We start from the raw sequence: 12,002 nt of genomic DNA on the forward strand, positions 1-12,002 counted from the left end.
GTGAGCGAGTGTGAGTGAGTGCCAAGTGTGATCAAGTGCTGAGGGAGTGTAAGGGGGTGCCGTGTGTGAGCGAGTGCCGAGTGTGATCGAGTGCTGAGGGTGTGTCAGGGTGTGTGAGCGAGTGCAAGGGAGTGTGAGGGGGTGCCGAGTGTGAGCGAGTGCAGAGTGTGAGTGAGTGCCACGTGTGATCGAGTGCTGAGGGAGTGCCGAGTGTGAGCAAATGTGATTGAGTGTGAGCGAGTGCCGAGTGTGAGGGGATGCCAAGGGTGAGCAAGTGAGTGCCGAGTGTGAGGGGGTGCCGAGTGTGAGCGAGTGCAGAGTGTGAGTGAGTGCCGAGTGTAAGGGGGTGCCAAGTGTGTGAGGGTGTGTGAGTGGGTGCTGAGTGTGAGCAAGTGCCGAGTGTGAGGGAGTTTGAGCGAGTGTCGAGTGTGAGCAAATGTGATCGAGTGTGAGGGGATGCCAAGGGTGAGGGGATGCCGAGTGTGAGGGGTGCCGAGTGTGAGGGGTGCCGAGTGTGATCGAATGCCGAATGTGATCAAGTGTGAGCGAATGCCGAATATGATCGAGTGCGAGGGGGTGCCGAGTGTGAGCGAGTTTGAGGGGGTGCCGAGTGTGATCGAATGCTGAGTGTGAGCGAGTGCTGAGGGTGTGTGAGGTTGTGTGAGCGAGTGTGAGGGGGTGCCGATGGAATGCCGAGTGTGAGTGAGCGAGTGTGAGTTGAGGGAGCGTGTGCCGAGTATGAGGGAGTGTGTGCGTGCAGCGTTGTGTCTCGGTCCCGTTTATCCCACTACAAACCCTCTCGGCACTGGCTCAGTGGGTAGCACACTCTTGTTGCTGGGTCAGAAGGTCGTGGGTTCAAGTCCCAGTGCTGAGGGAGTGCTGCACTATCGGAGGTGCCGTCTTTCGGATGAGACGTTAAACCGAGGCCTCGTCTGCTGTCTCAGGTGGATGTAAAAGATCCCATGGCACTATTTCGAAGACGAGCAGGGGGAGTTCTCCCCGGTGTCCTGGTCAATATTTATCCCTCAATCAACAAAACAAAAACTGATGATCTGGTCATTATCATATTGCTGTCTGTGGGAGCTTGCTGTGCGCACATTATCTGCCGTGTTTCCTACATTACAACGGCAGCCAATTTGTGTCAGGCTAGATTTTTGTGCACAGGTCCCTGGAGTGGGATTGAACCCACGACCAGGCGAGAGAGCTGCCCGCTAAGCCGCAGCTGACACCAGGTCAGATTCCAACACAGGTGTGAGTGTCAGTAGTTGTTGTTGTTGTACCTGGCTGGTTATTTGTTCGTTATCATTAATGTGCAATTCTTCCAGTATCCTGGCTAATATTTATTCCTCAACCAACACCACCAAAAACTGATGCCCTACATTACAACAGTGACGACACTTCAAAGATACCTCATTGGCTGTAAAGAGCTTTGAAATGTTCTCGGGTCATGACGGGTCATGGCTATACAAATGCAAGTTTACAGTGGTTACTGCAGTAATGTGCTTCATTAAAACCTCATTGGGGTGGGCAGTCCATCAGTGGGTTGTTGGCCTTGGCACTCCTTTCTTTGCTGTTCAATGCAGATGGATGTGTGCCAGTGAGTGTGATTGTGTGTGTGTTGTGAGTGTGTGTGTGTGTGCGTGCGCGGTTGTGGGTGAATGTGAGTGCGGTTGTGAATGTGGTGAGTGTTATGTATGGAGAAAGAGTCAGACTGAACACTCTGAGCTCAACGTAATGTGTGACCTTAGTCTTTTATTGCAGGTCTCCAGAGTGCCTCTCCAACCTGTGAGGCCTCCTTAAATACCTGTGCTCCCAAGGGATTATGGGATCTCTTGGGACTCCAGGGGATGAGCCCTCTGGTGGCTGTACAGAGTAAATCCAAGTTTACATATATAACAACAGTCCCCGCACCCCGCCCCCCCCGCCCCCCGCAAAGTCAATAGTGTAACTATTTACAATGTGAGTCGAGCTGGGGCCCTTCTTGACCTGGTTGATCGTCTCAGTGTGAAAGCTGGTATCGTTGAATCATTTGCTGGGCCCTCGCTGGGCTGCTGTGCAGCTGGCCTTGCTGGGCTGCCTGGTGTGTTGGGCCCTGCAGGGCTGCTGTGGATGATGGGTTCTGCTTCGTGGTCAATCGTGGTGCTGGTTGCCACTGGTGTACATGTTGGGGGATCAAAAAAGGTAGGGTCCAAGGTGGGTTGCTCAGGGTAGTCCGTGAATCTGATTTTGATTTGATCCAAGTGTTTCCGGTGAATGAGTCCATTTGAAAGTTTGACCCGAAATACCCTGCTCCCCTCTTTGGCCACGACAGTGCCGGGAAGCCATAATTCAATACAAATACAGGATCATTGATTTCAATCTCACATGAAAACATTTGCGCTGTCATGGTATGCACTTTGTTGAAGCCGCCTGCTCTCTACCTGTTCATGTCGATCAGGGTGAACTAACGAGAGCCTTGTCTTAAATGCTCTTTTCATGAGCAGTTCAGCAGGTGGGAGGATCCCAGTGAGCGAGTGGGGTCTCGTGCGGTAGCTAAGTAGGACTCGGGATAGGCGAGTCTGCAGTGAGCCTTCAGTTACCCGCTTCAATCCTTGCTTGATGGTTTGCACTGCTCTCTCTGCCTGACCATTGGACGCTGGTTTAAACGGGGCAGATGTGACATGTTTAATCCCGGTACGGGTCATGAATTCTTTGAACTCAACACTGGTAAAACATGGCCCATTGTCGCTCACCAGGACATTGGGTAAGCCGTGAGTGGCAAACATGGCCTGCAGGCTTTCAGTAGTGGCAGCAGACGTGCTAGCCGACATTATCTCACATTCAATCCACTTGGAGTACGCGTCTACAACCACAAGGAACATTTTACCCAAGAACGGGCCTGCATAGTCGATGTATACCCTCGACCACAGTTTGGAGAGCCAAGACCATAAACTTAACGGCGCCTCCCCGGGTACATTGCTTAACTGCGAGCATGTATTACATCTGTGAACACAGGACTCTAAGTCCGCATCGATACCGGGCCACCACACGTGGGATCTGGCTATCGCTTTTATCATTACAATGCCTGGGTGGGTACTGTGGAGGTCATTGATAACATAAGAACATAAGAATTAGGAACAGGAGTAGGCCATCTAGCCCCTCGAGCCTGCTCCGCCATTCAACAAGATCATGGCTGATCTGGCTGTGGACTCAGCTCCATTTACCCGCCAGCTCCATTAACCCTTAATTCCCTTATTGGTTAAAAATCAATCTATCTGTGAATTGAATACATTCAATGAGCTAGCCTCAACTGCTTCCTTGGGCAGAGAATTCCACAGATTCACAACCCTCTGGGAGAAGAAATTCCTTCTCAACTCGGTTTTAAATTGGCTCCCCCGTATTTTGAGGCTGTGCCCCCTAGTTCTAGTCTCCCCGACCAGTGGAAACAACCTCTCTGCCTCTATCTTGTCTATCCCTTTCATTATTTTAAATGTTTCTATAAGATCACCCCTCATCCTTCTGAACTCCAACGAGTAAAGACCCAGTCTACTCAATCTATCATCATAAGGTAACCCCCTCATCTCCGGAATCAGCCTAGTTAATCGTCTCTGTACCCCCTCCAAGGCTAGTATATCATTCCTTAAGTAAGGTGACCAAAACTGCACGCAGTACTCCAGATGCGGCCTCACCAATACCCTATACAGTTGCAGCAGGACCTCCCTGCTTTTGTACTCCATCCCTCTCGCAATGAAGGCCAACATTCCATTCGCCTTCCTGATTACCTGCTGCACCTGCAAACTAACTTTTTGGGATTCATGCACAAGGACCCCCAGGTCCCTCTGCACCGCAGCATGTGATAATTTCTCCCCATTCAAATAATATTCCCTTTTACTGTTTTTTTTCCAAGGTGGATGACCTCACATTTTCCGACATTGTATTCCATCTGCCAAACCTTAGCCCATTCGCTTAACCTATCTAAATCTCTTTGCAGCCTCTCTGTGTCCTCTACACAACCCGCTTTCCCACTAATCTTTGTGTCATCTGCAAATTTTGTTACACTACACTCTGTCCTTTCTTCCAGGTCATCTATGTATGTTGTAAACAGTTGTGGTCCCAGCACCGATCCCTGTGGCACACCACTAACCACCGATTTCCAACCCAAAAAGGACCCATTTATCCCGACTCTCTTCTTTCTGTTGGCCAGCCAATTCTCGATCCATGCTAATTCATTTCCTCTGACTCCGCGTACCTTTATCTTCTGCAGTGACCTTTTGTGTGGCACCTTATCGAATTCCTTTTGGAAATCTAAATACACCATATCCATCGGTACACCTTTATCCACCATGCTCGTTATATCCTCAAAGGTGTCTCTGCCCTTTTTTGGGGACCACTACTCGATTGCCCCACAGAGGGCAGTCTGCCTGCATAGACATTTCATCTTTGCGCCGCTAGAACGGCTTTATCTCTTCCTGCATTTCCGCTGGGACACTGGACCAGCTCCCGTGAAGCACACAGCTTTTGACTAGAGATAATAAGGGGTCCTGGCTTGATCAGCTTTTGATGTGGGTGATTGCTCACTCTCAAATGCTTCCATAACCATGGCTAGATCTGCGGGCTGCGCCATTTCCACCCCCGTGGTGGGTAATGGCAGCCTACTGAAAGCATCGGCGCAGTCTTCTGTGCCTGGCCTGTGGCGGATGGCGTAGTTATATGCGGACAACGTGAGCGCCCATCTTTGGATGCGGGCCGATGCGTTGGTATTTATCCTTTTACACTCGGAGAACAGGGATATAAGTGGCTTATGGTCAGTTTCCAATTTGAATTTTAGCCCAAACATGTATTGATGCATTTTCTTTACCCCATAGACACACTCTAACGCTTCTTTCTCAATCATGCTGTAGGCTCTCTCAGCCTTAGACAGACTCCTGGATGCATAAGTAACCGGTTGCAGTTTCCCGAAATCATTAGCTTCTGGCAATACACACCCAACGCCATATGACGACGCATCACGTGTTAGTACCAAACACTTACATGGATCATACAACACAAGCAATTTGTTTGAGCATAACAATTTTCTCGCTGTTACAAAGGCATTTTCTTGGCTTTTGCCCCAAACCCATTCGTCCCCTTTTCGTATAAGACATGCAGTGGTTCTAACAGTGTGCTGAGACCTGGTAAGAAATTACCAAAGTAGTTCAGGAGTCCCAGGAACGACCGCAGCTCCGTCACGTTCTGTGGCCTCGGTGCGTTCTCGATTGCCTCCGTCTTTGCGTTGGTGGGCCTGATGCCATCCGCCGCAATCCTCCTTCCCAAGAACTCCATTCAGGTGCCAGGAAAATGCACTTCGAGCGTTTTAACCTGAGCCCCACGCGGTTGAGTCGACTAAGAACCTCCTCCAGGTTCTGCAGATGCTCGACTGTGTTCTGACCTGTGACCAAGATGTCGTCCTGGAAGACCACGGTGTGCAGAACCGACTTCAGTAAGCTTTCCATGTTTCTCTGGAATATCGCCACCACTGATCGAATTCCAAACGGGCATCTGTCATAAATAAAAAGATCTTTGTGTGTGTTGATACAGGTGAGGGCCTTCGATGATTCCTCCAGTTCCTGCGTCATGTAGGCTGAAGTCAGATCCAGCTTCGTGAACGTCTTTCCTCCCGCCAGCGTTGCAAAGAGGTCGTCGGCCTTTGGTAGTGGGTATTGGTCCTGCAGGGAGAAACGATTGATCATTACATTGTAATCGCTACAGATTCTGATGGTGCCGTCTCCCTGGCCCACTCGATCGGTGAAATGATGCTCTCTCTTTGCAGCTGGTCTAGCTCAATCTCGATCCTTTCTCTCATCGTGTACAGTACTGCTCATGCCTTGTAATGGATGGGTCGCGCTCCCAGAATTAGGTGGATCTGCACTTTTGTTCCTTGGAATTTCCTGATGCCTGGTCCGAACAGCGAAGGAAATTTGTTTAAGAACTGGGCACTCGAAGTGTCGTCAGCCGGCGATAGCGCTCGGACGTTGTCCCAGTTCCAGCGTATCTTTCCCAGCCAGCTCCTGCCGAGCAACGTGGGACCATCGTCCGGTACCACCCAGAGTGGTAGCTTGTGCACCGCTCCTTCGTAGGAGACCTTTACAGTAGCACTGCCGATTACAGGAATCAGTTATTTTGTGTAAGTTCTTAGTTTCATGCGAACTGGAGTTAAGACTGGCCTTGAGGCCTTGTTGCATCACAAGCTTTCGAAAGTCTTTTTGCCCATGATGGACTGGCTCGCACCCGTGTCCAGCTCCATTGACACCGTGAGTCCATTTAGTTCAACATTCAGCATTATCAGGGGACAATTCATGGTGAATGTGTGTACCCCATGTACCTCTGCCTCCTCTATCTGAGGCTCTGTTTCGTCGTGATCCTCCTCTGCCACATGGTGGTTTGCAGGTTCAACAGGATTTGCCACTCGCCTGCACACTCATTGGAGGTGTCCCATTGTTCCACAGCCCTTGCAAACGTACCCTTTGAATCAGCATGAATGGAAACGATGATCACCCCCTCAGCGCCAACAAGGTGTTAATGGCCTTACATGCATCACCCTTGATGGTGGGCTCCGAGACATCTGCAGACGTGTAGCTGCAGGCGTGTGTGACCTGCCCTGTACGTTGCGATTCAAAAACATCATCACTTTGTTCACAGTACTTGTAGCAGCACTTGTGTGCTGAGAGATTTGCTTCGTATTGTCACTGGTGGCAATGAACGCCTGGGCTATCGCTGTGGCCTTACTCAAGGTTGGGATCTCTGCAGTCAAAAGTTTGCAAAGTATGGTTTCGTGGCCAATGCCAAGTCCGAAAAAATCTCTGAGCATGTGCTCCAAATGTCCTTCAAATTCGCAATGTCCTGCAAGGCGTCTTAGCTCGGCGACACAACTCGCCACTTCCTGGCCCTCAGAACTTTTGTAGGTGTAGAACCGGTACCTCGCCATCAGAACGCTTTCCTTCGGGTTCAAATGCTCTTGGACCAGTGTGCACAAATCATCGTATGATTTCTCCGTGGGTTTCGCTGGAGTGAGCAGATTCTTCATGAGGCCATACGTTGGTGCCCCACAGACGGTGAGGAGGATCGCCCTTCGTTTGGCAGCGTTCTCTTCCCCATCTAGCTCATTGGCCACGAAGTATTGGTCGAGTCGCTCCACAAAAATTTCCCAATCATCTCCCTCTGAGAATTTCTCCAGGATGCCCTCTGTTCTCTGCATCTTTGGGTTCACTATCTGTATCTCATCGCCAGTTGTATGGAGAAAGAGTCAGACTGAACACTGAGCTCAAAGTAAAGTGTGACCGTAGTCTTTTATTGCAGGTCTGCAGAGTGCCCCTGCAACCTGTGAGGCCTCCTTAAATACCTGTGCTTCCAAGGGATTATGGGATCCCTTGGGACTCCAGGGGATGAGCCCTCTGGTGGCTGTACAGAGTAAATACAAGTTTACATATATAACAGTGAGTGTGAGTGTGTGTGTGTTGTGAGTGTGTGAGTATGAGAGTGCGGTTGTGAGTGTGTGTGTTGTGAGTGTGTGAGTGGGTTGTGTGTGTGTGCACGCGCTGTGTGTGGTGACCTATCTAACTGATGAGTGCTGGAAGCTCAGCAGAACAATCTTGGCCAAACCTTCAGTCTGTCCAGTGCCAGATGAACTGCTGACCTGTGGAAGAAGCCTGTCTTGTGACGGGAGTGGAAAGTTGGAGACCTTTTTATAGAAGAGCTTCAGGCCAAGAGAAAGTATTTGGTGCAGCCAGAACTGACATTGCACCTGTAACTGGACAATGCGACTGTTGGACAGGAGCTCCGATCGGATGGGACCTGCATGATCACTTTCGACTCTTCCCGTTCATGATTTGACTTTTATAACCTGATAGAACATTAAAACGAAAGAACTTGAGTTGCAGTCAGTGCTTTTCTGGTTAATTCAACTGTGAAAACAATTCCATTTGTATAACTTCTTCGTGTGGTTCCATGGAATGGTGCTTACCAAAGAAGGCCGAGGGGTGACCGAATCGAGATCTTTAAAATGACGAAAGGATTTGATAGAGTGGATTCAGAGAGAGTGTTTCCACTTGTGGGGAAGAGCATAACCAGAGGCCATCAATATAAGACAGTCACCAAGAAATCCAATGGGGAATTCAGAAGAAACGTATTTACCCGGAGAGTGGTGAGAATGTGGAACTCACTACCACGGAGTGGTTGAAGCGAATAGTATCGATGCATTTAAGGACAGGTTAAGCAAGCATATGGACTGGTTGGGCCGAATGGCCTGTTTCTGTGTCACCAGAAGGTTGTGGGTTCAAGTCCCACTCCAGGAACTTGAGCACATAAATCTCGGCCGACCCTCCGGTGCAGTGCTGAGGGAGTGCTGCACTGTTGGAGGTGCCGTCTTTTGGATGAGACGTTAAACCGAGGCCCCGTCTGCTCTCTCAAGGTGGACGTAAAAGATCCTGTGGCACTATTTCCAAGAAGAGCAGGGGAGTTATCCCCGGTGACCTGGGGCCAATATTTATCCCTCAATCAACATAACAAAAAACAGATTATCTTGTCATTATCACATTGTTGTTTGTGGGAGCTTGCTGTGCGCAAATTGGCTGCTGTGTTTCCCACATTACAACAGTGACTACACTCCAAAAGTACTTCATTGGCTGTAAAGCGCTTTGAGATGGTTTAGTGATGGTGAAAGGCGCTATATAAATGCAAGTCTTTATTTTTCTCCACCACCCCCTGCCCCCCCACACAGGTTACCAGCGGCAACTAACGTTCAAACACCATGATGGATCCTTCAGCGCGTTTGGGGCGAGCGTCTCGGAGGGGAACACCTGGTATAGAGCACAGGGAGCGATCGGTTCCGGCCCATTCCGCGCACACACAAACCCGGGGAATCGCGAGCTCACACACACCCCCGGGTAATCCTGAGCTCACACACACACCCGGGGAATCCCGAGCTCACACACATACCCGGGGAATCCTGAGCTCACACACACACCCGGGGAATCCCTCACACACACACCCGGGGAATCTCGAGCTCACACACACACCCGGGGAATCCCTCACACACATACCCGGGGAATCCTGAGCTCACACACACCCGGAGAATCCCGAGCTCACACACACACCCAGGGAATCCCAAGCTCACACACACACCCGTGGAATCCCGAGCTCTCACACACCCGGGGAATCCCGAGCTCTCTCACACCCGGGGAATCCCTCACACACCGGGGAATCCCGAGCTCTCACACACACCCGGGGAATCCCTCACACACCGGGGAATCCCTCACACACCGGGGAATCCCGAGCTCTCACACACACACGGGGAATCCCTCATACACCGGGGAATCCCGAGCTCACACACACCCGGGGAATCCCGAGCTCTCACAGACATCCGGGGAATCCCGAGCTCACACACACATGCGGGTAATCCCGAGCTCTCTCACCCGGGAAATCCCTCTCTCACACGCACACGGGCAATCCCGAGCGCTCACACACAACCGGGGATTCCCGAGCTCACACACCCCCTAGAATCCCGAGCTCTCACACACACCCGGGGAATCCCGAGCTCACACACACACCTGGGGAATCCCGAGTTCTCTCATACACCCGGGGAATCCCTCACACACCGGGGGAATCCCGAGCTCACACACCCGGGGAATCCCGAGCTCACACACATACCCGGTGAATCCTGAGCTCACACACACACCTGGGGAATCCCGAGCTCTCTCATACACCCGGGGAATCCCGAGCTCACACACACACCTGGGGAATCCCGAGCTCTCTCATACACCCGGGGAATCCCGAGCTCACACATACACCCGGGGGAATCCCGAGCTCACACACACACCTGGGGAATCCCGAGCTCTCTCATACACCCGGGGAATCCCGAGCTCACACACACACCCGGGGAATCCCAAGCTCACACATACACCCGGGGAATCCCGAGCTCACACACACCCGGGGAATCCCGAGCTCACACACACCCGGGGAATCCCGAGCTCACACACACCCAGGGAATCCCTCACACACACACCCAGAGAATCCCGAGCTCATACACACACCCGGGAAATCCCTCACACACACACTGGGGAATCCTGAGCTCTCACACACACCCGGGGAATCCCGAGCTCTCTCACACACCCGGGAATCCCTCACGCACCCGGGGAATCCTGAGCTCTCACACACATCGGGGAATCTCGAGCTCACACACATTCCTGGGGAATCCCGAGCTCTCACACACACCAATGGAATCCCGAAGTCACATGCCCGGGGAATCCCGAGGTCACACGCCCGGGGAATCCCGAGGTCACACACCCGGGGAATCCCTCACACACACACCGAGGAATCCCGAGCTCTCACCCACACACGGGGAATCCCGAGCTCTCACACACACCCGGGGAATCCCGAGCTCTCACACACTCTCGGGAATCCCTCACGCACCCGGAGAATCTCGAGCTCACACACACTCCTGGGGAATCCCGAGCTCACACACACCCGGGGAATCCCGAGCTCACACACCAATGGAATCCCGAGCTCACATGCCCGGGGGAACCGAGGTCACACACCCTGGGGAATCCCGAGCTCTCTCATACACCCGGGGAATCCCTCACACACCGGGGGAATCCCGAGCTCACACACACACCCGGGGAATCCCGAGCTCACACATACACCCGGGGGAATCCCGAGCTCACACACACACCTGGGGAATCCCGAGCTCTCTCATACACCCGGGGAATCCCGAGCTCACACACACACCTGGGGAATCCCGAGCTCTCTCATACACCCGGGGAATCCCGAGCTCACACATACACCCGGGGGAATCCCGAGCTCACACACACACCTGGGGAATCCCGAGCTCTCTCATACACCCGGGGAATCCCGAGCTCACACACACACCCGGGGAATCCCAAGCTCACACATACACCCGGGGAATCCCGAGCTCACACACACCCGGGGAATCCCGAGCTCACACACACCCGGGGAATCCCGAGCTCTCTCATACACCCGGGGAATCCCGAGCTCACACACACACCTGGGGAATCCCGAGCTCTCTCATACACCCGGGGAATCCCGAGCTCACACATACACCCGGGGGAATCCCGAGCTCACACACACACCTGGGGAATCCCGAGCTCTCTCATACACCCGGGGAATCCCGAGCTCACACACACACCCGGGGAATCCCAAGCTCACACATACACCCCGGGGAATCCCGAGCTCACACACACCCGGGGAATCCCGAGCTCACACACACCCGGGGAATCCCGAGCTCACACACACCCAGGGAATCCCTCACACACACACCCAGAGAATCCCGAGCTCATACACACACCCGGGGAATCCCTCACACACACACTGGGGAATCCTGAGCTCTCACACACACCCGGGGAATGCCGAGCTCTCTCACACACCCGGGAATCCCTCACGCACCCGGGGAATCCCGAGCTCTCACACACATCGGGGAATCTCGAGCTCACACACATTCCTGGGGAATCCCGAGCTCTCACACACACCAATGGAATCCCGAAGTCACATGCCCGGGGAATCCCGAGGTCACACGCCCGGGGAATCCCGAGGTCACACACCCGGGGAATCCCTCACACACACACCGAGGAATCCCGAGCTCTCACCCACACACGGGGAATCCCGAGCTCTCACACACACCCGGGGAATCCCGAGCTCTCACACACTCTCGGGAATCCCTCACGCACCCGGAGAATCTCGAGCTCACACACACTCCTGGGGAATCCCGAGCTCACACACACACCCGGGGAATCTCGAGCTCACACACCAATGGAATCCCGAGCTCACATGCCCGGGGGAACCGAGGTCACACACCCGGGGAATCCCTCACACACCCCCTAGAATCCCAAGCTCTCACACACACCTGGGGAATCCCGAGCTCACACATACACCTGGGGAATCCCGAGCTCTCTCATACACCCGGGGAATCCCTCACACACCGGGGGAATCCCGAGCTCACACACACACCCGGGGAATCCCGAGCTCACACATAC

The 12,002-nt window shown here is 52.8% G+C and overlaps 1 protein-coding gene across 1 annotated transcript in view; it reads left to right on the top strand.

The window, feature by feature from the left end:
- LOC139242135 (alpha-2-macroglobulin-P) overlaps positions 1–12,002 on the top strand; it is a gene marked incomplete at its 3' end in the record, with an annotated part of 61,180 nt that overhangs the window by 27,046 nt on the left and 22,132 nt on the right. Inside the window, exon 14 of the mRNA XM_070870249.1 lies at positions 8,735–8,816. Within this exon, the coding sequence (XP_070726350.1) occupies positions 8,735–8,816 (82 nt within the window). The remainder of the gene's footprint in view (positions 1–8,734; positions 8,817–12,002) is intronic.

Source organism: Pristiophorus japonicus, unplaced genomic scaffold, assembly GCF_044704955.1.
Source record: "Pristiophorus japonicus isolate sPriJap1 unplaced genomic scaffold, sPriJap1.hap1 HAP1_SCAFFOLD_1229, whole genome shotgun sequence".
Lineage (NCBI taxonomy): Eukaryota > Metazoa > Chordata > Chondrichthyes > Pristiophoridae > Pristiophorus > Pristiophorus japonicus.